The sequence below is a fragment of the Blennius ocellaris genome, assembly GCF_963422515.1.
Source record: "Blennius ocellaris genome assembly, chromosome: 3".
NCBI lineage: Eukaryota > Metazoa > Chordata > Actinopteri > Blenniiformes > Blenniidae > Blennius > Blennius ocellaris.
Genome location: NC_137652.1, coordinates 27,481,773 through 27,509,260, shown reverse-complemented (window position 1 = coordinate 27,509,260; position 27,488 = coordinate 27,481,773). Strand labels below are relative to the sequence as shown.

General features: G+C 46.3%; 3 protein-coding genes across 7 annotated transcripts; 1 reads left to right on the top strand and 2 right to left on the bottom strand.

The window, feature by feature from the left end:
* Positions 1 to 1,264: 1,264 nt before the first annotated feature.
* On the bottom strand, positions 1,265 to 11,539 carry tnpo2b (transportin 2b). Its single transcript, XM_080520835.1, has 24 exons — positions 11,360 to 11,539; positions 10,662 to 10,761; positions 10,440 to 10,515; positions 10,162 to 10,311; positions 9,824 to 9,930; positions 9,580 to 9,713; positions 9,415 to 9,496; positions 8,193 to 8,315; positions 7,990 to 8,108; positions 7,842 to 7,902; positions 7,583 to 7,754; positions 7,033 to 7,185; positions 6,484 to 6,709; positions 6,227 to 6,398; positions 5,944 to 6,138; positions 5,688 to 5,846; positions 4,897 to 4,984; positions 4,656 to 4,754; positions 4,476 to 4,571; positions 3,831 to 3,906; positions 3,329 to 3,428; positions 3,173 to 3,247; positions 1,510 to 1,639; positions 1,265 to 1,400 (listed from the first exon to the last, which is right to left on the bottom strand). The coding sequence occupies exons 2-23, from the start codon at positions 10,758 to 10,760 to the stop codon at positions 1,532 to 1,534; spliced, it is 2,670 nt and encodes an 889-aa protein (XP_080376961.1). The 5' UTR covers position 10,761; positions 11,360 to 11,539; the 3' UTR covers positions 1,265 to 1,400; positions 1,510 to 1,531.
* A 2,150-nt stretch (positions 11,540 to 13,689) lies between these two features.
* On the bottom strand, positions 13,690 to 14,384 carry rln3b (relaxin 3b; the record flags this gene model as incomplete). Its single annotated transcript, XM_080516463.1, has 3 exons — positions 13,690 to 13,841; positions 14,066 to 14,203; positions 14,369 to 14,384. 3 exons carry the CDS (start codon positions 14,382 to 14,384, stop codon positions 13,690 to 13,692), a joined length of 306 nt encoding a protein of 101 aa, XP_080372589.1.
* A 1,091-nt stretch (positions 14,385 to 15,475) lies between these two features.
* Positions 15,476 to 27,074, top strand: rfx1b (regulatory factor X, 1b (influences HLA class II expression)). 5 transcript variants are annotated; one of them, XR_013936577.1, is made up of 18 exons: positions 15,476 to 15,583; positions 18,172 to 18,538; positions 21,019 to 21,116; positions 21,207 to 21,287; positions 21,452 to 21,525; positions 21,650 to 21,908; positions 21,986 to 22,167; positions 22,299 to 22,418; positions 22,703 to 22,821; positions 23,031 to 23,149; positions 23,470 to 23,573; positions 23,694 to 23,845; positions 24,111 to 24,208; positions 25,129 to 25,568; positions 25,657 to 25,810; positions 26,164 to 26,209; positions 26,288 to 26,524; positions 26,626 to 27,074. XR_013936577.1 is itself a non-coding variant. In XM_080494204.1 (18 exons), the coding sequence occupies exons 2-18, from the start codon at positions 18,199 to 18,201 to the stop codon at positions 26,461 to 26,463; spliced, it is 2,484 nt and encodes an 827-aa protein (XP_080350330.1). In that variant the 5' UTR covers positions 15,476 to 15,583; positions 18,172 to 18,198; the 3' UTR covers positions 26,464 to 27,074. The 5 variants fall into 5 exon arrangements, 4 of the variants coding, with proteins under 4 accessions (XP_080350330.1, XP_080350328.1, XP_080350329.1 ...); XM_080494204.1 differs by having other exon boundaries at positions 25,129 to 25,278; positions 25,357 to 25,568; positions 26,288 to 27,074; XM_080494202.1 differs by having other exon boundaries at positions 21,210 to 21,287; positions 26,288 to 27,074.
* Positions 27,075 to 27,488: the final 414 nt, after the last annotated feature.

The window sequence follows — 27,488 nt, the reverse complement described above, 5'->3', positions numbered from 1 at the left end:
TGGCATCAAATGGATACGAATGTAGACAAACACGTACTCTGTGTCACACACACACACACACACACACACACACACACACACACACACACACACACACACACACACACACACACACACACACACACACACACACACACACACACACACACACACACACACACACACACACACACACACACACACACACACACACACACACACACACACTTGGTCACAGTTAACAGGTGCCAAGGACATTGCGGTGGGAGTCAAGTTTCAGCTCGGTACCTTATCAGAAACGATACATGTTTCACACACTGTTAACACAGAATGCCGAAGTAAGGATTCACAAACTGCACACGTTCGCACACACTTGCATCCACACAAAACCGCAGAGAGACAACTAAGGACATGATTTTTTTTTTCTTTTCTTTTCTTTTTTTTTGTCAGAGTTCCTCCCCCTCTGGTGAGAAAACTAATGTGTTAGCCCTAAACCTCCCTTGCTAGAGGAATGGTTTCTGTGAAGCCACAAGGAAAGACACTTGCTTTTTTTTTTTTCTTTTCTTCTTCTTCTTTTTTAAACTCTCTTTCCTTTTCAGCTGATCAGGTAGAAAATGTGATAGGAACACGTCTGACCGATGGAAAAGCTCTGTGAAGCAGCACTCTGGTCAAAAATGAAGGTAGGAAACAGACGAGGATATCGAGAATATCTTACAGTTAAGTAGAATTCAGTGACTACAAGATGAAGTGATTCGTATTGAATCCTATTTCCCCCGGGAAAAAAAGAAAGATATCACCCAGAAAAAAAAAGAACAGAGATTATACACCTGTCGGTCTGTCCCTAACTGCATGTAGCTGGTCTCAAAAAGTCGAAATAATAGCGCCACCCACAGTCGGTTCCATGTGCTGCACGTGCAGCATGTGCAAGTTTTATCTGAGTACGATGGTCGGTCTGTCGGTCAAGCTAGCGGTTACTCGTAAGTAGAAGAATCCTATTAAATCTCTACGGTCCCAGCTCTGCCAAGTAACAGACTCCTCCGGAGCTCTCGGGTTCCTGCCTTGGTATTAATGTCCCTCCCTCTCTTTTCCCTCAACTTCTCCGCCTGCTGGACCTTCCTGGTCTGCGATCCCCCCCCCTCTTCAATCCACTCCTCGCTCTTGCTCGTCCTTCTCTGTCCCTCACTATCTGTCCCTACCAGTTAGTTTTTCTGTGTCGGGTCCCTGCCTAGTTAATCTAGAGGTGTCCCCCCTGTCCCTCCCTCCCTCCCGCCCACCCTCCCTCTATGGACAAACACATAGGGCGTGGGGGCCGTCCATCAAGGGGGAGCGGCCAACAAGCTTCCCTCTCCCTCCCCCCAGATCAGGGCAGTGCAATACACAGATGGATGAGTTTCCCATTCACCCTCCTCCTGCTGGCTCACCTGAGAGGGTGGAGGGGGAAAAAAGAAAGAAAAGACGATGATACAAACTGTATTAAATCATAAAAGCACCTTTCAAAAACAAGTCACACAAGGCGATATGTGGGCTCACCTATTGGGTGGGTGTCGAGAGTCTAAACGCCGTAGCAGGCTGCCAGTCTCTCCTTCAGCAGGGGGGGGAACTGCTCTGAGAACTGCTGCCAGTTCTCCTCCCCAACCTGCTCCTTAAAACCGTGCAGGATCTTTGCAGAGGGGCAGAGGTGCAAGAAAATGCATTTCAAAACGCGTCAGGAAGAGATGTCAGCTCAGGCGTCAAGTAAAAATCAGAATATACTGTATACTGTGCCACTTCCACATGAGTGGATCAATGTAAAAGAATCTCCCTCTGGGACTCATGAAGTCTCCAATAATATGTCAGCTGTGATGTAAAAGCCATAGAGCAAGTAGAAAATTCTATAGACGTTTATTAAAATGATCAAACTTAATTCTAACCGGACGTTTTCGTTAGAAATGTATATAATAGATTGAATGCAAAGAATTTCTGAGGCATTTAAAGAAAAACAAGTACATATTGAAGTTACATTTGTCTATAAGCTGCAGGTGTCCACATTTTAGTAATAAGGCATGAATTTCACTGCAGGGTTGAGGTTGTTTTTTTTGTTGGGGGGGTTGTTTCTTAAACAAACCACGAGTTTTAAACACGGAAGCCGTGGTGGAGGGCGAGTGAATTACAGCAAACATATACAAACACTGTGGGTTTTATCTCTGTTCATAAAGTATTTTATCGGTTGTTTGCCGATTGTGGTTTTGAGAAGGAAGGTTTTCCTCTGAAGAGGACGACTGGTCCGCCTCGGAGCGCAGCATGAGCGTTACGTGATGCACCTGAACGCATCACACCGGGCACGGGACAGTGCCACGGAATGCACAGGACGACCGATGTGAAGAATTTAGTGCGAGTGTGTTTGATTTACTTGTGACCTACTCAGCAATTTCATTGCTCTGATGTAAACGAGGCGAAATATCCACAAATTAGCCGCGTCATTGTTTAAGCCGCAGGTCCAAAGCCTGCGAATAAAGTAGCGGCTTATAATCCGGAAGTTAGAGTAACTTAAAAACTGCTAGCCAAGATATACAGTTAAAATTAGTATCACTATGTTATTTGAAAACAGAATTGATTTTTATTTCAACCCTTTTTCAAGGTTGAAACTTTTAACTGAATGGAAAACGTGCAAGTTTTTTGTACAAATGGTGGTCAGTTTTTAACAAGTAATACAAAACTAAAGACAAAGATGCAATGTAATCAGGTGTCTGATGATGCAGACCTATGAAGGTTTCTGTGTGCAGTTTAAAAGAAAAGTGCATTATAGTTTATTTATTTCCGACACACAACTTCAGGGAGTGAGCAGAGATGTATTTAGAAGAATCGAAAACTTCATCCAGCCTAAAATACGGTCATTAAAACGAACCTATCTAAAAACCACACAGTGAAAGCTTGATCATTTTCACAGGTGAGCCTGGTGTTTTATCTCTACAGTTCCTTGTCCATCAGGACAAGCAACTCTGACATCAAAATTTGCTGAGTGCTCTTTATGCGACGAGGCGCTGCGACAGTTTCTGCCTCACATGTGTGCTGCCTGATAATAGAAATGTGAGATGGACACACTGTGCCGAGGCCTCCACACCTCACAGTGACTCACGAGCAGAGCGAGAGATTCATTTCCCAACAGAATCGGGGCCCCGGCTGATTCGCCGTTTGACGGGAGGTGGGCGCTCACCTTGTAGAACATTTCTCTCAGGTCATCATTAGGATTGACCCAGGAAGCCACGGCGTCGCAGAAGAAGATGAAGTCCTGAAGAGACAAACATACCTACGGCTTTAGTTTCCAGCCAGCGGCGCAGAAAACAAAGAGGCGGTGGCTGCGCCGTCTCACCTGCACCACGCCTCCGGGGTTCACGCCGATCATCATGCAAATCCCCCGGAAGGCCGAGTCCTTCTCCTCATTGTCTCGGATGTTTCGCAGAGACGTGCACCTGAGAGACCAAATCACTTGAACGTAAGCTTCAGGTCAACTGGAAATCGTCCAGTCGAACAGAAACGCCTGACAAATCCAGGCCCAGGACACAAACGGTAAAAATGTATTTGAGTTTGTTGACATATGACACCTTTCTTTAAAAGGCATGAGACGACTGCAACGTGACGAGAAAAACGGGAATATTTTCATCAGTCGGGATGCAGCTGATGAACGAAAACAAACCAAAATTGTCTGCATCTAAATTTTCCACTTCAACTCAGAGCTGACGCACCCGGAAAAACTAACTTATCTGGTAAAACACACGATGTGAAAAGAAGTCTGAGAAGACCGGATGGGAATCCTGACTACGTGTGTCTGCACGCAGACGTCATAAAGTAAATGTCCACAGAACGTCACTCACCAGGGCCGGATGAACTGTGGCAGCATGGGAGCAACCTCCTGAGGACACACGTAGCCCAGGCGGCCGATGGTGATCGCTGTAGAAGAAGAAGATGAGCTGTTAAGAGTGTAACTGACACTGCAGGTAATGTGTTCACTGGGTCCTAGGGCCTCGTTCACACTGCAGGGAAACCTCAAATGAGTCAATTCTGGGGGGTTTTTTGCTCACAAGTGACTCATATCCGACCCGTTTTGTGGCCGTGTGGAAGCTCAGATTTGTTCACACCAGAGCCAGGCCTGGATCTTGCGTGGTACCAATTGGGATATTTTCCGACATGCGACAGCGCCATGAGAAGCGCCGGAGGAAGCGGCTCTGCCAAAATCTTCCAATGCTGTGCTTCGTTTTTCACCTCATTCTCCTTCTACACAGGCAGAGCTATCGCCTGGTTTTTATTTGAGGTGTGTGGGTTCTACGTTGTCTGGGCTGGAAACACTGAGTCACATCTGGCAACCCTGGTGCTGACCGGCGCGCCGTCCATGTTTACACCCCTCGCAATTGAGCATCAAGACCTGCAGTGTGAACGTAGGCCTCAGAGAAGCTACAAACTCACCGACCTTCAAAAAAAAAAAAAAAAAAGCGAGTGTGACTGGACGTGTGTTTACATACCGGTGTTCTCTAACAGGGTCTTTGGGGTGTTGGGTCGATTGATGATCTCAACCAGCTGGTTCAGAACCATGGCGATGTACGGCTGCATCTCCACTCCTGTCAGATCAGAACAAGACGGTGAGAAACAAGCTGCTCGCGTTCAGCCGCCACGGACACGTGGGTGTGACCACGACCACTGACCCATCTGCATGCAGATCTCTCCGATGGCCCAGGTCGCATTGTTGCACACGGAGATGAACTCTGGGTTCAGATTAGTCCCGAGGATTGGCATGAATTCAGCTGAAGGACAAACACAAGACCAACGAGAGAGACGATGAGCGGCCTGTGTGTGTGTGTGTGTGTGTGTGTGTGTGTGTGTGTGTGTGTGTGTGTGTGTGTGTGTGTGTGTGTGTCTAAACACAAGAGATATTGAGATAATTACCAATACATGGCTTCACATGAGGAAAGCAAGCCTTGGTCAAATCGCCCAACAAGGCAAATGAGCTCTGCCTAACTTCAGGCATTGTGTCCTGAGACAAAGAAAGACAGCGAGACAAAGACAAATCAAAACACACATGCAGGTAGTCGACTATAAGCACCAAAATCAACTCCGCTGTTTTACCGACACGTGATCAAATGGCAGCAAGCACTAATATGAAAGTGCGTACACTGCAGCTCGGTGGCACTAAAAGCCACCCTGCTGTGCGCCAACCGGAGCTTTTCATAAAAACCAGCAGGAGTAGGAATTAGCAGAATTAAATAAAGCTCTACCTGAACTGCGGGGAGACTATGAAAGACCAAGGGGTTTGACTTTCAGCACACACAATTATGATGAGACTGAAGTGCGTGCATCATTTCAGGAGAAAGCCTTGTTTAAGTGCAAGATACATAAAGGGAATGAAGAATGGAGGCAGTTTGGGTTATGTGGTTTTGCTTCCAGTAAGCTCTCATCTCAACACTGACGGACAATCAGCAAGCAAACTGATGCTCATTAGAAACTTTGGTTTCCCTTGGTTAAACATTGAGTGCAGTTCAAATTGAAGTATGAATACATTGACTGTCATTAATTTTCCCATTAACCAAAATAATTGTTGGACGAGATAGATAGAAATTCCTCCTGCTGCTGTTTTACATTTAACAAACCAAAACAATTATAATAATCAATGGTTCTTCACTGCATTGTAATGAGAGTTCTGGTAAAAATGTAAAGTTTTTCTCAACAGCGATTCTCACCTGCATGCACTGGAACAGCAGGGTCATTATATTACTGCGGGCCACCAGTGTGTCCACGTGGCCTCCGAGTCCTTCAGCCAAGCCACTTAAAAGGTCCAGGGCCACGATCATGAAGTCCTTGTCAGGAGCTTCATACTGGTCTGGCTGCTGACTGTACATCTGAGACACACACACACACACACACACATTATTTCCATAATTCAACATGTTGCTGCTGCAAAGCCTGCATGAGCGTGAAGACGAGCGTCGGGCTCACCATGGCCTGGGCCAGCGTCTTCTGCACCAGCGTGACGCAGCGCTGGTAGACGGGCTCACAGTAGGGCAGGAAGCCGCTCTGCAGGGCGGTCGCCACCGACGACAGACACTCGAGCAAAGGGAAGAGATCTTTGTCCTCGTCCTTCAGCTCGTTCCACTTGGCTATCAGCGGGGGCATGAGCTTCTGGATGTACTCCTGAACACACAAGCCACAGTCGTCCCAAGTGAGTGCCTTGTCGACACGTTTCACAACACAAGAGGCAGTGTGTGACTGATGGGCTCACGGGCTGGTTGAGATGGTGTCCCACAGAGTCTGCCAGCGTCCCTATAGCGTCATAGAGAATGAGCAGGTTCTTGTGTTGATACTTCCCAAAAGCAAAAACCAGCGTGTCCAGGATGAAGCTCAGGTAAGGCACCAGCTCCGTACAGGCCTCCTCCTCCAGCGTGGCGAACGCGCTGCACGGAAAGCGGCGGGCGGTGAGGGAGCAGCGGGAGGCGGGAGTGGGCAGGTCGTTGGGGACAAAACGAGCAGAAGACGTACCTGCAAGCGGCCTCCTGCACCCTTTTGTTGCCGTCCAGGATGCGCTTCAGCAGCTCAGTCATGAGCGGCTTGAGATGAGCGTCGGGGGGCTGGCTGACCACCCAGTGGGCATAGCGGCTGAGGGTCCAGCAGGCGATGGAGCGAACCAAGGCTTTCTTGTCACACAGACACTGGATGAGGTGGGGGATGAGTTCGGGCAAGTAAGGTACCATGCCCTGCATACAGCCTGCAAGGATGGAAGGTTTCCACTCAGTTTCCATGTTGACAAAATCATTATTTGACAATGAATAATTATTTTCTTTCTTTTAATGGATTAATAGTTGGTAACATACATCAGATACAGCTGATGTAGGGGTAGTGGTGGGTAGGCTGGTACAGGAGAATCTAGTGTATGATGAACGCAGTAGCGTCGGCTGTATTGCATTTACAAGTTCTAGAAATTGTCATACGACATTGGCTGTAAGTTTTCTTGATTTCGATTTACCCCAGCAGCCGTAAAGGTTCTTAATTCATGATGCAAAGTAAAAAGTATTTATTTGGTCATCTCACCCTCGGCGATTGCCCCCAGCACCAAGATGCCAGACTCTTTAATGACCCAGTCAGGATGAAAAAGCAGCCCCTTGAGGAGGGGCAGAAGGTGGGGCAATAACTCCTCCCGAAACACGTTGGCGAGAACGTCCAGAGCGGCCGCTGAGCACTTCCCTGAAGAGGAGGAAGACCACAGTGTATAAAGTTGTGTGGGAAAGAAATGGCAAAGCATCCTAAAATCACAAAAACGATGCAATTAAAAACGTTTCGACGTTTAAATTTCAGAGGCAAATGATCTTCTGTACAATTTAAGTTGAGGAAATGCATAGTAAGAAATGCTATTGAGCCTGAAAATGTGTCTGTGAGTGTATAAGCTTGCTAACTTTGGAAAAAGTGAAGCACTGATGCTTCAAATATTTTGTATTTAAATTGCCAGTAACTTGAAAACATTTCTCAGAACGTAAAGTCAAAAATATAAGACGTTTCCTTTTCTGCTCAGTATTTCACCAGAAAGGGTTATTTCTTATGATTTTCTGATCAATTTTCACTTGTAAATTAAAGCGTAACATACGAAGGTTCCAGTCAGACAGCGTATCATCGTCGTCATCCTCGTCGTCGTCGATGTCCTCCCCCTCCTCGCCCTCCCCTCCCTCGTGCTGCAGAGTGACGGTGCGAGACTTGTGGAAACGGGGCTTGATGTCTTGTTCGCTGTCCGGAATGGTGTCGTCCTCCTCGACGTCGCCCTGACGGGACACAGAGACGAAGATGAGCGCGAGACGGGAAACCCAAACAGAGAGAGAGGACGCCTGACGTGTCGGGAGCCGGCGAACCTTGAGCAGTATAATGTCGATCTCAGAGTATTTCATCCCGTTCACCAAGATAGGGATCAGTCTGCAAGAAGTCACAGATGAACACGTCGTTACTGCAAAACGGAACCCGGGCACGTCGTCGTTCCCAACCACACGCAAAAACACTTACTGGACCAAGTGGCCGGAGAGCGCTTCTTTACAGATGGGCTGTTCAGCCAGAGTGAGCCAGAACTCGCAGGCTTCCAGAGCCACGTTCTCGTCTGGGTCCTGCGTCCGCTGCAGCATGTACTGAGAAGACAGGGCGACGTGGCATCACGGGGAGGACGGAAAGCGGCGGCGTGTTTTAAACAGAGATCCCAGCGCCGCCCTCACCTGAATGATGCTGTGCATGTGCGGGATGAGGCGGTCGATACGGACTTCCAGCAGCATGACGAGAGCCCTGCACACATTCTTCCGCACCTCACTGTCCTCGTCGCCGGCCAGGGCGAACAAGCTCTGGACAGAAGACGGACACAGAGAGACCGAAATCACATGAAGTCACTCGATGCAAACGAAGGGGGGGGGGAATGCAGAATTGAGACGTGTGACGTTAGACAATGAATTGGTTTAATAATAAGTTTAATGATTTTCAAATTTGCCGTTTCTCCTCGTGGTCAAAGTGTTGGAAAAACAAGCGAAAGAAAGCTTCCCCCGACAATTGGTCATTAACACACAGTCTGATCACAGCCTCCGAGAACACATGACCTAATTCCCTCTCTATGCAGACTCTACAGCATTAAGTCTTTACCATCTATTCAACCATCAGTCGCACCGGCCTGCTCTGCGGGGGGTGAATGTGAGTGCTTGTGCGGGGATTTGTCCAAACTCTTACTACAATCCGGAACAATCTGCTGTGATTAATTACTGTGAAGCAAATGCACAATGCCAGTGATCAATTAATAACACTGTGGTGACCTCAATGATTCAAAGTGGAGCTTGTGGCTGTAGCCTTCCCCTGAAGCTTAGTAAGACTAATGGTGTATTCCATACAAATGTAATTGTTTGGGGGGGGGGGGTTTGTTTTTTTTTAAATTGGAGGTTAGCTGAGGTGCTCTTGCTCAGGCGAGGCTGAGCGCCTCCACTAGAAACTACTGAGTGCAGTGGTGCTGAATAAAGGTTCCTGCTCTGGCAATCTGCCCACTTGCACGTCGTAACATTTCCTCCAAAAGAGAATCGATGCATCTTGGCAGCATGTATGTATGGTCTTGTGAGTATGGTGTACAAACGGATCAGGAAAAACAGCTTGCTCATCAAGATTCTTTCAAGCATCACTCTTCAGACAGTTGTGAAATGCCTTTTTTTTTTTTTTTTTTTTTTAAGGTGCCACAGTGGTTTGTACCTTACAGCAAGAACACCATCCGGTGAAGTCTGGCCACGGGCCTTTTTGCATGAGCTTTGATTTCTGTCAGGTACTCCACTTTCTCCCCTCAATATAAAAACATGCATTTGATTTTTACCGGTGTCTCTAACGCATGACTCTTGGTATTATTATCACACTGTGACGAATATTTTGGAGTCTGAAGCCCCACAGAGATGACAAGTTAAAACTTCTCACCTCAATGAAGGTGTCAATGTTATCCATCAGAGCCTGAGCTCGGCCAATGATGAACTGGTTCACACAGGCGATAGCATGAGACCTGACAATAAGGAAAACGCAAGCGAGGAGATGAGAAACTGATAATTAAGACAAACGCAGAGGCACAACTCGTGACTAACCGACCTGATCTTGGGGCTGCAGTGTTTGAAAAACTGGAGGAATTTGGGGATCATGATGTTGAGGGGTCTGTTCAGAGCATCACTATCCAACAGTTCTGAAGAATCCTCACAGATTTTCTGCAGTGCTCCAAAAGAACCCTGGAATAAAGAAAAAATGAGAAGTGCTAACAGGCAAAAGAAGAGAATACTTAAATTGTTATAGGAGCATAATAAAAAATCGTGCGTGTATTGGGAGTGTAAAGCCGGACCTCGCAGGTGTTGTAGTCCTCCGAGTTTAGCAGGTTACAGAGCTGAGGCAACAGCTCGGGCCAGGTCTGCAGCTCCCCTTTAGACGCTATAGTAGTGATCAGAATGCCTTTCCAAACACATGGAGGTCAGGTGTTACTAATACAATAGGTCTTAAAGTAACATCTCAACTTATTCTACCATTGAAACATCTTGAAAATACAGCACTCGCTCCCACACAACCACATTACCTGCAAAATATTCAGCCACCTACATAAAACTCTGACTCATGCCGGCTATAAAATACAGCGAACTCTTTCCTTTTCTTTTTCCATCTTCCCTCTCTCACTCAAACACCCACCGATCGTGGCTCTGATGAGCGGTGACGGGTCTCCGATGTTGTTGAGGCATTCTCGTTTGATGAATTCAGCCACGTTGGGAGGGAAGTTCTGGTAGTGGGCCTTCACATTGTTCTTCAGAATCAGCCCGCTCAGAGAACGAGTGGGCTCGTCTTTAGAAGGAAGGCAGCAGGAAGGCAACATGAGAATCGCGTACAAAGGAGATCCGATACAAAGCTCTTTCAAGGACATGCAATGTTATTAAGGGTACTAAGCATCTTCTATTACTAGTGTAACGTACCTTCAGATTTGAGGCTCGTGAGAACAAAGATAAGATAGTTGTTGAAATCTGGAAACTGGTTAAGTTGCTCCAATTTCTGCAGAATCTGTTAAGGAGTTCAACCAACTGCAAATAGAGTGGATTTTCTGCAGAAGCGGCTTCATAGATGCAAGCTGCACGTAACAATTTCAACATCTCACACCTCCCGGTGTCAGCCACACGCACAGCCACACGTAAGGATACTTCTTGAACGGCTCTCTGTGTTGCAGTGTCTGGGGACTGGGAGTCCTTGAGGAGCTGAAGCACTTGCTGCAGACCCTGTTCGTCTGGCTGCCACTCCATCCTGCAGGAGAACACAGTGTGAGGAGCCTCACCTGCAGTGTCGTCACCGAATAAAACTCACAACCATTGAAAAAAAAAAAAAACACATACACAAAGAAAAACAACCTCACGTGACTCTGGACTTCTACTTTCAAAGTAAATATTATGGTAATTAACAGTGCGATCCGAACTAACAATGGATATTTATCGCAGTTATGTTTTCGTGACGTAAATCCCTCCGGTACACAGTGGTGACAAAGCAGGGTGCAGATGCATTCGCAAAGTGTCCAGAGAAAAACAAGCGTCTGCGCCGGGAGGAGTGTTTTTAGCGAGAGGCCCAGAACCACATAGCCGCAAACGGCCGGCTCTCCGGCTAACAAGCTAGCTCGGCGTCGCTGCAGTTCAACACGCAACTTCTCCACACAACAGAAAAGAACAACAACAACAAAAATGCAAAACGTAACCCCCACAGCAGCTATTCCGCCAGCGCGTCGAGTCTTTAAACACGACCGACGGGGACGCGCTTCGGTCCGTAGGAACAACAGAGCGAACCCGGCTGGAGGACAAGCAGCCGCTAGGTTAGCATCAGATTGAAAGTGCCGCGAAGGTGTTTCGCTTACCTGCTCGCTCCGGTGTGCTCGATCGAGATCTCTACAGACGACAGCGCAGGCACGCTGCAACAATTCACATTAAACGGGCTGACTGCGAGCCGATCCGCCGAATACACACTGCAGGTCCGAGCAGATCTCCGCCGCTGCTATGCTAGCTGGTCTCTGACAGAGATTGCATGCCTCGCAATCAAGCCGGGTGATCGGTGTGATCCCGACCGGCTTCCGTAGTGTGGACGCACCGGGGACACTGCGTGAGGAGAATCTAAACAACCACAATGTGACTTGATCGATGTGGTTAGCTTTCACTTTGTCAACATTCTTAGTTATAGAGCACCATTCAAACACAAGGCAATTCACAGTGCTTTGCAAAGAAACTAAAGAAATAGAGAAATAAAAAGAAATACAGAGTAATAGAAAATACTAGAAATACATAAAAGCAAGCAATGAAGAATCTTAATCTCCAAATTTGTAAGTATTTTGCAAAGTCTTTCCCACAACCAGTGACCATTCAGTCCATTTTGGGACCACGGAGATCCTTAGGATAAACTTTTTTCTGCACTTTTCCTGAAAGGTACTTGTTTTTCCTTAATTTATTCTTGTTGCCTATCTATTTGTTTATTCTTCATTGTCTATCTTTTAGTTCTTCTATATAGATGTATTATCTCGTATTATGTGATGCTTGTCTATAGCCTAACAGAAAATGTAAAGCAATGTTACTGTACCATATTTTGTAAAATGCCTTTTTTTTCTTTTCTGTAAAGCATTTTGTTTGTGTTTCCACTCATGACAACATTAACAATCAGAGTTTTCATTAATGAGTGACAGAAGGCTGGGCAGTCCTGATAGTTTGAGGTGGGAGATAAAACAGCCCCATGCACAGGGTTGGCCACCTCTTTTAGTTTTAGGGTCACTGGGGTCTGGATTTCACCAAGTATTTATTTTTGCAGAGTTGAAATCCTTTTTTTTAAAGCCTGAACAACAACAGTGAAATGAAAAAAAATAAATAAATAAAACATCCATATTGAAACCTATGTTACTCAGGACACACTTGTTAAATAGATTATTAATCTCAATGGTTCTCCTGACTAAATAAAGGCTAAATAATAAGAAATTGGGGCCTCCTCCAAGTCGGACATGCCTGTTGAACCTCTAAAGTTAGGCAACTTACAGAATTACATTATTATTATTATTATTATTATTATTATTATTATTATTATTATTATTATTATTATTATTATGTTGTTGTTGTTGTTGTTGTTGTTGTTGTTGTTGTTATCGTTGTTATTGCTGTTGTTTTTATTATTATTATTATTATTATTATTATTATTAATCATCATCATCATCATCATCATCACCACGTTATAATTTCTGACCACGAGATGGCGCCAGCTTCAACGTTGTACTGTACATTACTTGTCCTGACCTCATTCGTGGGCATATTAACGCCAGAATTCACTGAGGTTTCAAATGACACACTATAACAAGGAAGTTTCTGCTTTTAAACTCGTCTCATTTTTTAAAACCCTCAACATAACTGTGATGAAGCTAGAAAGGAACTTCTGCAGGGACCAAACCAGATCAAAAAAGAAAAACACCTGGACACGTCTTCTTTTAAGGGCTACAGGACTCACAAGTCTCATTTATATGCTCAGATAATATGTTCCAGTTCAAATTGACCAGGTACAATTTTGTTGTTATCTTTTCAAAGTTCTTGTCCTCTGATAAACTCTTTTTTTGTTTTTGCCTTTTAAAACTCATTTTCACTGTCAAAAACACACATTAGTATTGGAATAACATTTTTTTTTCAAGAAAAGAGACAGATCCATTAATTCATTCCACATTCTTTACAATTCTACAACTAAAAACGTTTTAAGTCAACAACTGCGATCTCAGGCAGTGTTCAGTAAAACTTACCACACAATAAAATAAGGACGTAATAACAATGCTTTTAACGATAAAATTGAAAGTCCATCTGACATGTCTGTTATTCAAGATTTCCACTTCCTCAGTTTTGTAACACTGAGTAAAACCATTTATGAAACACGGTTTAAGAAAAGAGGAAGTGTCAGCTTGAAATATCCATTGACCATATTTTGAAAAATCACAAAGATGTTATTACGAACAACACCAAGCTTTATTAAACAAATATATCATTCCTTTGGTAATCATAGTTAAAACATATCTGGTTTTTTTTCTTAGTACACAGTCACATTAATTCATCAACACGAGGACAGCGAGCTCGATGAATCTTAAGAATTCTTCATGTGAAGAAATCACATGTTTAGAGCGTAGAGCCTTTCACTAGTAGAAGAACAAGATGTCTGTTGAAGAAACTAGGTTCAGCACAAAGAGCTGATTTCACTCTTGCTACAGCCCCACTTGCAGCAAGCATTAGACAGTCCGACCACCACGTCACGTCCTTTCCTGTCGGCGCTCCGGAGGGCCTCCAGCACCTCGTCTAAGACCGGCGAGCGAGCAGAGCGGCTGAATCCTGCAGAAACTGACGCCACATCTAGCACTTGGTCATTCCAGGCTTGAGATTCTGCAGGTTTCTTGTCACTGGTAAGCTGATAGGTAGGAGCCGTGTTCCAAGGATCAAAAGCTTCTTCTCCCATAACAGCTGATGGGGAAAATAGTACATTTCTGAGCATAGATTCAAGAAGAACATTGTCCAGAATGAAAAAAATGAATACGGTATCAATCACATAGTCTTACCTGAGTCTCCAAGGCTTCTTCTCCACCGAGAACCACCACAGGTAAAGATAACGGCTCGTATGAACTCCCTCCCACACAGTTTCACCCCATAAAAGGAAGGCTGACTCTCATTGGAACGCACTCTGTCTACCACTGCCACTAACAAGCAAAAAGATAAGACAGCCGCCTTCCACATGGTGGGCGTAGAAATGTGAAGAAAGTATCTCAAAAGGTAGAGAGCGATTGACGTGCCTCTGTGGTTTGTGTCTCTTTCTGGACAGCATGTCACCATATATATAGGCTTCAGTATCTCAAAGACCTCACCTGCACTTTTATTCATGCCCAGAGATAAGACTGAAGACCTTTCGGGGCAACAATGCACAGAGAGAAAAATGAAAATTGTGATTGAACGACAAATGATGCCAGAGGTGGTGTCAACAGATCTGTTGGCAATCTAATCACCTGTGACCTTTTTGTTGCCCTTTCTGCCCCTGATATCACCTGGTTTGTTCTGCATGTCACCGGCACAATCTCTGCCACAGCGTCCGCTTTGCCAGACACGAGATGGACATCACTTTCCATTCTTCCCAGGATCCATTGCAATAATGAACAAACAAGTCACGGTGACAAGATTCCACTAAATATTTCAGCGAGAAATCAGTTTTGAACTTTGGAATGTTTTGAAAATATGAGTCACCTCTCAGGTGAGTTGGCGTCTCAAAATCTAAGGTATCGTCTATTTGGCTCAAACAGCATTAGTTGAAAAAAGACTTCTAACCTTCAGCTGCTTTCAATCCGACATATACTTACAGAGGAAAATAATTGTCTGTGATTTATCCCATATTCGTTTTGCTAAATCTGTGTCAGTGTTTAAACAGATAATATAGAGTCCAACTTTACAAAACGATTTACTTTAAGAAATTGTGGGTCTACATTAGCTGCTCTTTTAATAAGTTTTTCAAGGTTTTACTGCAGGATAAAATCATAAACAGATTGATGTCTTTAATGAATGTTGCATGTCGAGAATAGAATAGAATAGAATGGAATAGGATAGAATAGATGTGATGTGATGTGATGTGATTTTGTTGTTGCTCCAAGATACAATAATATAATGTATGACAGCTCATAGCTGAGTGAACAAAATATCTATCTATCTATCTATCTATCTATCTATCTATCTATCTATCTATCTATCTATCTATCTATCTATCTATCTCTCTATCTATCTATCTATCAAAAGTAACATAAGCGGTCATCTGACATTGCACACAGGAGAAAGTGACTGACACAAGCTGCCCACCAATCAACGGACGACTATGTCTTAGACGTCACGACCAGGGCCCCACTTATCCAATCACCATAAAGTCGAGGGCGGAGCCACGGCGGGAGGGTAGCAACAGTTGCCCCGGTGAAGGCTCGGCGCCATAGTCACGGTAGTCCTGGCGACAAGAGCCAAGCAACGGGAGTCAACAACAACAACCTAAATCTTACGAAAACAAAACTTTTAACGACTTAAAAGGACCGTACTGGGATAAAAAGGTGACGAGCGACACGCGTAACTCTTCTTGTGTGTTTCTTTTGTAAATTGCGTGCGTGCATGTGGTTATAAAATCGCGAGCGGTGACGCGAAATCGGTCGAGCGTGTCCTCGATGAAAGTGGTTGCTAGCTTCTTTCCAAACGCAGACCGTTGTTATGGCGATGTCAGATCTTTGATAAGAACACAAGATGGCGGGCGTGTTGTAGTGCCTGACACTTTTTTTTTTTTTTTTAGGCTCCCTTTCCGCGAATGTCCAGATTGTTTTGTGGAGTTTCGATTACTACTAACAAACCACACCGAGTCGTGATCGGGGAGCTCGGCGGAGCTTTGATCGACTCTCCGGAGCCGAGCGACGAGCTCGCGAGCTTTTAAACGCCGCCGATCCCGGGTCGCGAGCGGCTAGCAGAGGGAGGGGGGGGGGGGGGGGGGGGGGGGGGGGGGAAAGAAGCTATCGCTTCTCCTCAACTCACTTTTCAAACCAATTATAAGAGTGCCAGACAAAGTAACACACGGGGGACCACTGACACCGACCGGGTGTCAGTTTCAGTTTTAAACGATTGTGCGGGTTGAACTATAGTGTGGTTTTTTTATGGTGTTTTGGTGACTTTGAAAAAGTTTTGTGTGCTGACATTGAGCACGGTGCCGGACGTCTCTCTCTCTCGCTCTCTCGCTCTCTCCCTCTCTCTCTCTCTCGGCTGGTTGCTGTACGGGAGTGGCTTATCGTCCGGGAGGATGGCCTTGTCCCGGACTGACAGTCGCTCTAATGATTGCCATGAGGTTTTACTTTCCAGATTGCGAAATCGTGGGGAGAGACTGTCCGCGACCGCATGCTTTCCTATTTTAAAGTCACTGATTTGGAATCGTAACGCCAGTGTTTCCATTACTCTCGTAGTTCACTTCACTGCAAAAAGGAAGCGAGTTTCTCCTTTAGTAAGGCTGTTTGCACACCAAAAAAATTAAAATAAAAGTCTGTACAGGGGAGGAATAGACGGCCTTCACAGGAATATAGGACAGAGTTGTGCAAAAAAAATGTGCGGACCAGTGATTTCTGTTTAAGTCTATAGTGTTGTGGTGCAACGGCTTTGTAGGAAGATGCTGTTTATGATCCACCAGATTCTATTATTTTGTTGTAACTTGAAATATATTGACCAGTTAATTTCATTTGGAACTTTTACTTATTTATTTTGTATAAAATAGAGTAGCTATACTTTAAATGGGTCATATTATACAGCTTTTCCACACTTTCACATGGTCTTGTTGGTCCAAAAATGTTATATTTCTAGTTTACTGCCCCAAATTAATATTTTCCTCGATTTTCCTCAATTTGAATATTGGATCCTAGGAGCTGCATTTGAATCTGCTGTGTCTGGGTGAGCTGGACTGGCTCCGCCCACACAATAGGAGGAAGTATTTCTTCTCGTGGTGCCAGAGCAGAGCTGCCTAATTGTGGGAGGAGTCAAAGGGAGGGCTTTCCTTGATTGTGATTGGCTGAACCCCTGATGACACTTTAAAGGGTTTGATTTCTGATTGGCTAGTTGGAGCAACACAATTAAAACAAAATGTAAACAAGCCAGGGAGAGGGAGGACACACTTTCTTCACTTCTGGGGCTTCATTCCTGGTGTGGGGACGATTATTAGTGTTATAATATGACCCCTTAAAAAATCGCAGAGAGAAATTATTTTAATGCATTGCTCTACACAAGATAAGTAGAAAAGAAAGTTGTCAAATAATCAGAATAAAATGTGATGTACAGGCTTTAAGGTAACTCATGATAATAATTTCTTTCTAAAAGCACCTTTCAGGACAGTAAAGGTTGCTGTACAAAAGCAAAATAAGAGAAACCCACTAAGGTACAGGGAGGATAACAGGATGAACAGCAGCCAACAGTAAAGAGGATGAGGGACAACGTGAAGTAGGAGAGTTGGAACAGACGAGTTTGGATTTGAAGATGTGGAGATTGGCAGGGTTACATAGGTCGAGTGGCCGCGAGCTCCAGAGCTGGGGGGCAGAGTGGCTGTAAGCTCTCTTCCCATGGTGCTGAGGCGGGCAGGGGGTACAGTGAGGAGGAGGAGGAGGAGGAGGAGGAGGAGGAGGATCTGAGGGAGCAGGGTGAACTAAGAACATGCAGCAAGCCGGAGAGGTATGGAAGGTCCAGGTTATGGATTGACTGATTGAACAGGAGGATTTTGTAGATTATCATTGCTTCACCGAGAGCCAGTGACGTTGCCAATATAATTATAGAACTGATTAAATGATCAGAAAACACAGCAAACACTATTTACAGGGAAGCGGTATTGAGTCTTGTGGCCGCAGGAATGAAGGATTTCCTGTGGCGCTCTGCACTGCACTTGGGTGTTATTATGAGGTATTGTATATTGTGTTTGTAAGACTACTGTTTAATACCGGACCAGACGGTGAAGTCTGTACTTCTCGGTGTCAGATGAAGGCTTGCTCTCGAGGATTATGCCTGCAGAGCACATTATGTGCAAGTATAGACAGTGGTGAGCTTACGTGAGATGTTAACTGTGATTCTGTGTCTGTTTCAAGCACTTTCATGCCTAATGAAGGCTGTCTTTTCTTATCCACAGAAGTAGTGCCTCAAAGCATTGGTTGCCATGGCAACTTCTGGCTTCACGGAGGACCTTCAGCCTCAGCAGGCCAATGCAGTAACCATAGCAACATCGGCTACCGCCACACCCTCGTCCACAAAGGCCACACACTTCCTGTCAGAGATTCCACCAACCTCTGGCTCGGCCAGCCAATCAGCCGCCGCCGCTAAAGCAGGACAGGACGCACTTTGTTCTCAAGCTCCCTCTACCCAAGCCCAAAGCCAGAAGGCCGTGGTTCTGACAACCCCCACGCCGCACTACGTCGGCCCTGACATCCAGCACTCGGTTGTCCAGAAGAGTAACGGTCAGAGCAGCTCGCCGCAGTACATCATAGTGACGGTTACAGGTGAGACCCCGAGGACGGACACGTCCCTCCACAATACACACTCTTTACACGCCCTAGTTCACATAGGCACCAAGGGGAACAGGACATGGCTTGCAGTCTATGCAAGTGAGTGATCACAATGTCGGCAGCAGAGCAGAGCAGAGCTGCTCATCCAGTTGGTGGTGATGCCATCTGAGTGGAAAAGTTCATCTCTGATTCTTTAGACAAAAGAACTAGTTATGTTAGCTGTCAGAGTTCAAGTGTATTAAACTGTAAAAAGAAAAAAAAGTCATGTGTTTTTTGAGCCAAATAGTAACTTGTGACTTAATGGGATGTTTTATTTCTGCCTCAAGCTTTTGTTAAAAACCTGCAGGTGATGTGTGGATTTATAATCACATCACGTCTCTCAAATTATGTCAGAAGTAGTTGTTAACCACATTTCTCTGCAGGGAGGCAGACCCAGGTTCTAGTCCCGCGGCACCGGGGCCTGTCATTGTTCACCTTGATTATGAATTATGATTATACATTCCAGATGTATAGCGCTTTTCAAGGACACTCAACGACACAACATCATTATAAAATCAGCCACCATAAAAATAGAGAAACGTCATAAAAACACATAATAAAGGTTTGGTTGTGAGAGGGAGGGAGAGAATGACATTGAACCCTCACTCTTTCAATGTCATCTGTCGTCTTTGGTGACAAATAAACTATTTTGTAAGAAATAATTGTTGCCAGAAAACAATCATAAAAAGGACATTGATCATTTTAAGGCCTCCGTGTGCTGAACTCTGCACATCGAAATGTAAACATTATTTTTCCACAAGTGAGATTTTAATTGAGCCGAGTGTTTGTTCGCCGGGATTTTCAAATCACCGGTCGCAGGTTTCCCACCACACTGGGCTGCATGTCATCTTCAAACTGGTGTCCCCGTTTAACGTGATTGACTGACGACCAGCAGGGGTCTGAACCTGTGGAGGATTGGAGATAAATCATTGATGGGTGGTCCAGCCAGCACCAGGACAGGGCGTTGATGGAGCAGGTTGATCGGCTGCACGCTCTCAAAAGACATGGCTGTTTTCTGCTTTTACTGTTGTAAGGGACACAAGCCTTTAAATTTGAAATTCATGTATTTACTGTATGTTCGTGAAGCCTTGTCTTTCATATCAGTTAGTCACATTGATTATAATTGGGGGTTTTTTTCAAACTGTATTCAGCATTATAAAGATCTCCACAACAAACCGATGGGTCAGTATAATGAAATATAACGTTAACCACAGGGAAGAGCGGTGAATTGCCTCCTGCCAGCACCTATCTGTGTCTTTATTTTAGGTGCATCTATTCGTAGATCCTTTTTCCTGCCAGTATCAAGTAACACGGTGCACTTTCACCCAGAGTGGAGCAGGCCTGGACCCCCCTCCCTCCTCCTCCTCCCCGACGACAACCAAACGGTGTGCACTTCTTTGCCTGAAGTCTGATTTCCACCTTATAGCATCTAGAGCGGGACCGCAGGGTTAACCTCCAGTGCATCAGGAGCACGTGTTGTGTTCAGTCAATATAATTACTATAAATTCAATGCATACTGGCTGAAGCACAAGATATTTTCCTCTCATCCAGTAAATAAAGCACCTGTGGCTCCCACGTTACAAAAATAGTATTTAAATTGATTTTCTTGGCTATACAAACGCCTGATCAGCGGAGTCATTCGCTTCTGTTTTCAGCACTGTGCACAGTTAGATAAATGCTTGTGAAGACTCAGCTTCAATTAAAATGAACTCAAATCGAACATTTTTCCCAGAAATGTTTGGACCTGCGGGTCTAAAACTTAACTACCGAAGTTGACAGGTTGTCGGTTATTTGTTGTACCATGTGTGCAGCCTATCTGTAAATATTATAAGCTTCTAAATGTTGCGTCAGGATGGAATTTAAATTAAGTTGAATACATATTCAGACACGGGAAAGAGAGGGTGACGATTCACAGTTAATGCGAGAGTGTTGAGCGCTGCAGTCGCATGTTTTCTCACCGCAGGTTTAAACAGTTTCGGTGTTCGGCCCAGGTTGAAGTAGTAACGGTGACAAGTGGGAAGCAGGACATGTGGTCAAACGTTTTCTCGCCTCAAAGGTGACCGTTACGCTCGTCTCTGCCCTCGCACCGCTATCGGACCACCTGTATCTTTCATTTCCTCTCATCTGATCTGCATGTTTACAAGATGGAGGGATTTCTCGCTCCATCTGGGGAGATTAGCTGTCCAAGGCTGTGCCTTTTTGCATGCTCAATAAAAGAACGAAAGGAGAGTTGGGCAGCCACAATCCTCCTCCTCCTCCTCCTCACTATTAGGAAAGTACAAAGGAAACGTAGCCGCAGCATGTTCTGCAGCGGCTGCTATTACGATTTGGGAGCCGTGTGCCGTGAGTACCAAACTCGTAGTGACGGTCGCTGGACGCCTGTTTTGTGAGCTCTCTTTGACCCTCAGCTGAGTCGTCTCATGTCTCACCCACAGAGGGCTCGGTTCACTCCAACGACAGCCTGTCGGACTCCAGCCCGGCGGCCCCCGGCGTCCCCACTCAGGTGGTCCAGCCCGTGCAAAACGCCCCCCAGGTAAGACGCTAACACGAGTACCGAAGCCTCACAAGCAAAGCTCGTGAACACTGGGTGGGCTGACGGGGGCCACTGTGGCCTGTTCTCCAGCAGAGGTCCGTGTTGCAAGCAGCCAAGAGGATTCAGACGAGCCACATCAACAGCCTGCAGTCCGTCCACATTGACCCAGAGGTGAACGGATTGTTTTCCTCCCATCAAACGAAGTGATGCGTGAAAACGTACAGATCGACGTTGCCGCTTTCTGCCGCGTCACATTTACGATGGCGCAACGCGCCCCGTGCTTCCCGTTGTCGCGGAACAATCTAAAACGCGACATTTTCTGTGGTAACCTCCAGGTGGAGCACGTGTACAGCGGGCAGGTTCAGTATGTGGACGGAGCAGCAGACACAACCTTCAGCAGCTCCTCCATGTAAGATGGAAGACGAGCGGACTTTGTCTGCCGTGTTGTGAATCTCAGCGACCCGATCGCATACAGAATACCATCAGTCACACTTGTGCTTTGAATCTCTCTCTCTTTTTAAAATCTTGTCCAGTCGATCGAGCAACTACCCTTTCTCCGACTCGCCGCTCTACTCCCAGACCCCCCCCTCCTCCTCCACCTTCTACGACGCCACGCCCAGCTCCAGCGAGTCAGACATCACTGGGTCGGTGACGTCGCTGGCCGGGGCCACCAGTGGGCCGGGAGCTTCCGCCGGGGGGGGCTATGTAATCCCGGGGGGTTACGTCTTAGGAGGAGCAGGAGGTGGAGGGCAGAGTTACTCCAGCCCGAACTCTCGAGCTCCGCCCGCGACTGTGAGCGAACGCCGGCACAACCAGTAGCAATACGACGCGGTGACAGAGGTAACTGTGGACCGGTGCCCCCCCCCCAGGTGCAGTGGCTCTGTGACAACTACGAGGGGGCCGAGGGGGTGAGTCTACCACGATGCACCCTCTACTACCACTACCTGCTGCACTGCCAGGAGCAGAAGCTGGAGCCCGTCAACGCTGCGTCCTTTGGAAAACTCATCAGGTCCGTCTTCATGGGGCTTCGCACGCGGAGATTAGGAACCAGGTACACACACACACACACACACACACACACACACACACACACACACACACACACACACACAGAAACATGCACGCAAGCGTGTCGCCGCAGTATTTGAGGACGTGTCGAACTCATTTGTGTTCGTGTTTCAGAGGAAACTCCAAGTACCATTACTATGGCCTGAGGATCAAATCGGGCTCTCCTCTGCTCAGACTGATGGACGAGCAGCAGCACATGGCGATGAGACAGCAGCCTTTCTCACAGAAAAACAGGTATCAGCACGTCAGTCCAGCGGTGGGGTTCAATTGATCCACCGTCTTCACTTCTATTCAGTTCTATTCAGCCGTGACTGAAAGACTATATAGAGCAGGGTGTGCCGCTCTTTTGGGTTCTGATTTGGAGCCGAGAGGCTAATGTCAATGTTAGAACGTCACATCCAGACCAGATGTGGCTGCTGCCTTGCTCTTGTCGACTTTGAAGTCATCCTTGAACTCCTGTACTCTCACCTTCGCCGGTCCCAGCTGTCCACCTGAACGATGCACACTGTCCCCACTAGGATGAAGCCAGTTCAGAAGACGGCGGCCACCAACGGGACATCGGGGGGGGCGGGTCAGCAGCAGTCCGGGGGGCTGTGCGATATTTCAGCCCAGGTGCAACAGTACCAGCAGTTCCTGGGTGAGAAACACCTGCAGTTTGTGAAACATCCATTACTTTAAAAAAACAAAAAACTAAATTGACAACCATTTAGCTGAAAATGCTGCATCAGCAGACAGGAAGTGGTCTGTCTTACCATGTCAAGATTGATATATTTAGGTACGGCCAGGCTTATGAAGCTCACCTGTGCGTCTCCTCTCTCGCGGTTTTGTGAAATGCGCGGTGTGCAGAGGCAGCGAGGCCGCTGCCGGAGTTTGTGGACATTGATCTGCAAGACGGAGCCCTCCCTGAAGGGATTGTTGTGGAACACCTCAAGGCCTTTCAGATGCTGTACAGAGAACACTGTGAGGTGGGCGGCGTACAGACTTCTTAACGTTTGCGTGCCTAATTTTTCTTTACTCTTTCACCTTTAAAGTTGGCTATTTGTTTTTAATATCACACCGTACTCAGATGTGGCAGTTAGAAAGATTCTCAGATAAGAAACAGCTGATGTGTTTGACCCCTTGGGTGAAACATTTAACTGCTACTGTAAAAGACTGAACTCCCTTTGTCTTGGGAAAAAAAACCAAAACACAACTACTTTTTGTGCCATCTCAAAAACAAACCAGTAAGAAACAATGTCGTAAAAAGTCAAAACCTCTCCCACGATGTCCCATCTGATCCATGCAGGCCGTTCTGGATGTGATGGTCAACCTTCAGTTCACTCTGGTGGAGACATTATGGAAATCCTTCTGGAGGTTCAGTCAGAACAATGACACAGAGTCACTCAGTCTGTAAGCATCACACAATGACGGGATGATAATCCGCTCCGATCCACTGCTGTAACTGAAGCTGAGTACTCTCTCTCTCTCTCTCGCTCTCTCTGTTCCCTCTCGCCCCGCAACTCTCCTCAGACACAACGAGTCTGAAAAGCGTCTGCCCAAATCTTGCCTGGTGTTGCTGTGCAAGTTTGAGCCGGTGCTGCACTGGACGAGGGAGTGCGACAACCTGCTGTACCAGACTCTGGTGGAGATCCTCATCCCTGACGTCCTCAGACCCATCCCCAGTAAGTCCGTGAGACCCCAAGGAGACAAGGGGGGGGGGGGGGGGGGGGGTGACCCTGAGCGGCGTCTCCCAGGCTTTCATGAGAGCCAGTAACGCAAAGTCAATGAATAACACAGGCTTCACAGCCAATACAGGCTTTAGCCAGTCTACATGTACCGTAACCTGAGTTAGTTCTAAGAAATCTGAAAGAAGTCAAACTGAGACAACATGTTGGACTTTGTTGCACGTGGCTGAAGCATGTTTGTCCTCGACGTCGCCTGCATCAGGTGCCTTAACTCAGGCCATCCGCAACTTCGCCAAGAGTCTGGAGACCTGGCTGACGGGCGCCATGATGAACATCCCAGAGGAGATGGTTCGCATCAAGGTATCTTTTTATAGGCCGACCTCCGTCTGCGTTCACGTCTTCATTGCACGGTCTGAACACATGTTGACGTTTCTCTGTCCAGTCAGTTCAGCTCTGATGGGGAATGTGGAAAAATCACAAACTCACAGCATTCAGATTCAAATGGACGACAATTTTTATTTTATTTTTTAAATCAAATACATTTGAAAGGCGGTTTAAGCTCACTATCTTTTATAAAAAAAAACATTGAGCTCAGGAATGACCAAATTAAAATGTGCTGTGTTCCCTTAAAGCAGTGTTTTTCAACCACTGTGCCGCATATAGTCAGGGGAGCCGTGGGAAATTATCCAATTTTACATTTTTTTCTAAAAAACATTTGCTCTCACTGTGTGTTGCAGAGTAGTCATGTATAAATACTCTTCACCACTAGATGGCAGCACAGAACTTTGCCGTTGAAATGGAAAGTGACAGACGTCAGTGTGGTTAATCTCCACCTCCTGCTACCATCTTGTATCAAAGTACTGTGTTAGTGACAGTGATGGAGAAGTTTTTGAAAAGGAAGAATGTGAACCAGGATCTCAGCTCTTCATCCATCAGGTCCAGGTTTCACACTGAGGGAGTCACTATTAAAAAAAGACATTGGGAAATACTTTTTTTCTGTATTTATTTGATTCCTGTTGATAAAACTTTGATGAGAAAGACTTTATATTGTTAATATAGACTACAGAGTTTCACATTTTAACATTTTCAGGTGGTGGTGTGACTCCAGATTCTTCCAAAGAAAAAAGTGTGTCTTGGCTCAAAAAGGTTGAAAAACACTGCCTTAAAGGACGGTTTGATTTGAGTTCGTTAGGAATGGCAAAGATGTTGCTGACGTCACTGATACTGTTGAGTGTCCAATATGAAGCAGCTCACAGAACCTCTTCTTGTCTTCCTTTCAGGTGGTGTGCATTTGCTCCTTCTCCCAGACACTGCGTCGCTACACCAGCCTGAACCACCTGGCCCAGGCGGCCCGCGCCGTCCTGCAGAACTCCGCTCAGATCAACCAAATGCTCTCGGACCTCAATCGCGTGGATTTCACCAACGTGCAGGTCTGCCGCGACCGCTCCGTGAGTCTTTGCCGCGCCGCCCTGGGTGAAATAGAGACGAACGGCTGCGTTCCCCCACAGGAGCAGGCGTCCTGGGTGTGTCAGTGTGACGACAGTGTGGTCCAGAGGCTGGAGCAGGACTTTAAGAGCACCCTTCAGCAGCAGAACTCTCTGGAACAGTGGGCGACCTGGCTGGACAGCGTGGTCTCCCAGGTCCTGAAGCCCTACGAGCAAAACCCCGGGGCTCTTCCCAAGGCTGCCAAGGTGTTCCTGCTCAACTGGTCCTTCTATAGGTGAGAGAGAAGCATGAGGATATTCGCCCCCCCCCCCCCCCCCCCTGAAGATTGCATTTGAACTCTTCCCCTTTGCGCTTGTCATCAGTTCCATGGTGATCCGGGACCTGACCCTGCGCAGCGCGGCCAGTTTCGGCTCCTTTCACCTGATCCGCTTGCTGTACGATGAATACATGTACTACCTGATTGAGCACCGGGTGGCCCAGGCCAAAGGAGAGACACCCATCGCCGTCATGGGAGAGGTTTGTGGCTGCTCACGCGTCCCGGGTTCCACCGGCTGGAGCTTAAATCACCTGAAGGCTCAGAGAGGAGACAACTCCTGGTTGAGCCTTCGACCAAACGAGAACCAGTGGAGACACACACACACACACACTCAGCATTTCCTCTTCTCACTGTATTGAAAAGTTTTCACATGTGCGCTTTTAATGCAATTTAAAGGATCTTTTTTTTTTTTTAACAGGTTTTCAAATGTCAGTGTTTTTAGTCAAGTCCCAGCTTGAGTTAAAATCTCAATCCATTTCACTTCCAGGGTCACACTCAACGTTGATAACACTGCATTTGATCATTCACGCTGCGTCTTCTCTCCGCGTTGCAGTTTGCGAGCACGATCAAGAGCAGAAACTCTCCGGATCTGGACAAAGGTGAGCCCGGCTCTCCCGCCCAACGTTTACCTCCAGCTTCTGTGGTGGGATTGCTTCTGATCACTGCCTCCTCATCAGAAGAGGAGGACGAGGAGGAGGACGAGGACAGCGAGGACGACGGCGGGGAGCTGGTGGTGCCGTCCAGCTCTCTGAGCGCGGTGGATGAGAAGGACGCGATGGAGCCGCCCGCCAAGCAGCCCAGGACCAGTCTGAGTCTGCACAGCCTGAGCGAGACCCACAGCACGCAGCCTTAACCCGCCGCCGCTCCACACGCCTTTGGATTTACACGTCGGCGTCGCATCACCGCCACCCGCTGTATACTTTTGAATCGTGTGGTCGTCTCTTAAACATATGTGCGAGTGAGTAATGTTAACTTTTGTTTTTTGTTTTTTCCTTTACCCCGTCTGCGCCTTCAGTTGATCAGACCTCCCCTCGTCCTCGGTGCCTTTCCTGCCCTTCCGGTGGCCACGCCTGTCCAGCCTCAACTGTGTATACTGTATAATCCTGACTCTCTCCTTCTCCGCCTTAATCACTGACCTGCGTGCTGTGGAGAGACGATCATGTTCTTCATTTCCATCAAAGATCATTGCTTTTAAGTCGAACACTATGCAGGGGAGCTGGACCTCAATGAAGATATCCAATTCATTTTCAGTAGCATCGAGAATAACGCCGCACCGTGATTTCTGATGAATGACAGCTATTTGTGGATGCCATATTTTCCTTCTTTTTTTTCTCTAAATGTATTTTCTTATTAATTTGGCCAATCTACTTGATACTTCTGTGCCTTTGAGAGATTTCTAGCCTGAATGAAGCTTCTGTTCTATATATTCTGTATCGTTGGATCAATAAATGAAGGTCCTGTGAATCCTGTGAATGTGGTCCTTGGTATTGTCGTGAACTTAAAACTTGCTGTATAAAAAAAAATAATAATTATAATGGTGACAGCGATGATCCCATCCAGGTTATATTTCTTCATGCTCGTCACTTTTTTTTTTTTTTTTTACACGCGTCACATCCCAGACGGAGCACAGCTCAAGGCCAAAGCTCATCCCTCATCAGCCACACACACTACGCTGTTTCCATGGCGACCGCCTGTACTAAAACTGCGTACCAGCTCAAGAGTTTTTCTAGATGTTTTATTATCTCAGTATTGTAAGTTGAATACTAAAGATGAACTACGTCACGCAACCTTTGTGAGCTTTGTGGTTATTTAAATGGGGTTTGAACCATTTCTGCCTTAAGAAACGAGTCGTGGCGTGACGTCACGACTCGTTGAGCT

What these genes read in the sequence shown, in the direction of transcription:
- tnpo2b (XM_080520835.1), bottom strand. Translation starts at nt 10,760, where the DNA reads ATGGAGTGGCAGCCAGACGAACAGGGTCTGCAGCAAGTGCTTCAGCTC. An exon ending in ACATTGACACCTTCATTGAG is followed by an intron (nt 8,316 to 9,414) that starts GTGAGAAGTTTT and finishes TCTTCTGTCCAG; the next exon opens with AGCTTGTTCGCCCTGGCCGG. An exon ending in TCATGTGAAGCCATGTATTG is followed by an intron (nt 4,755 to 4,896) that starts GTAATTATCTCA and finishes TTTGTCCTTCAG; the next exon opens with CTGAATTCATGCCAATCCTC.
- rfx1b (XM_080494201.1), top strand. Translation starts at nt 18,199, where the DNA reads ATGGCAACTTCTGGCTTCACGGAGGACCTTCAGCCTCAGCAGGCCAAT. An exon ending in CCGTCCACATTGACCCAGAG is followed by an intron (nt 21,288 to 21,451) that starts GTGAACGGATTG and finishes GGTAACCTCCAG; the next exon opens with GTGGAGCACGTGTACAGCGG. An exon ending in ACAGTACCAGCAGTTCCTGG is followed by an intron (nt 22,822 to 23,030) that starts GTGAGAAACACC and finishes CGCGGTGTGCAG; the next exon opens with AGGCAGCGAGGCCGCTGCCG.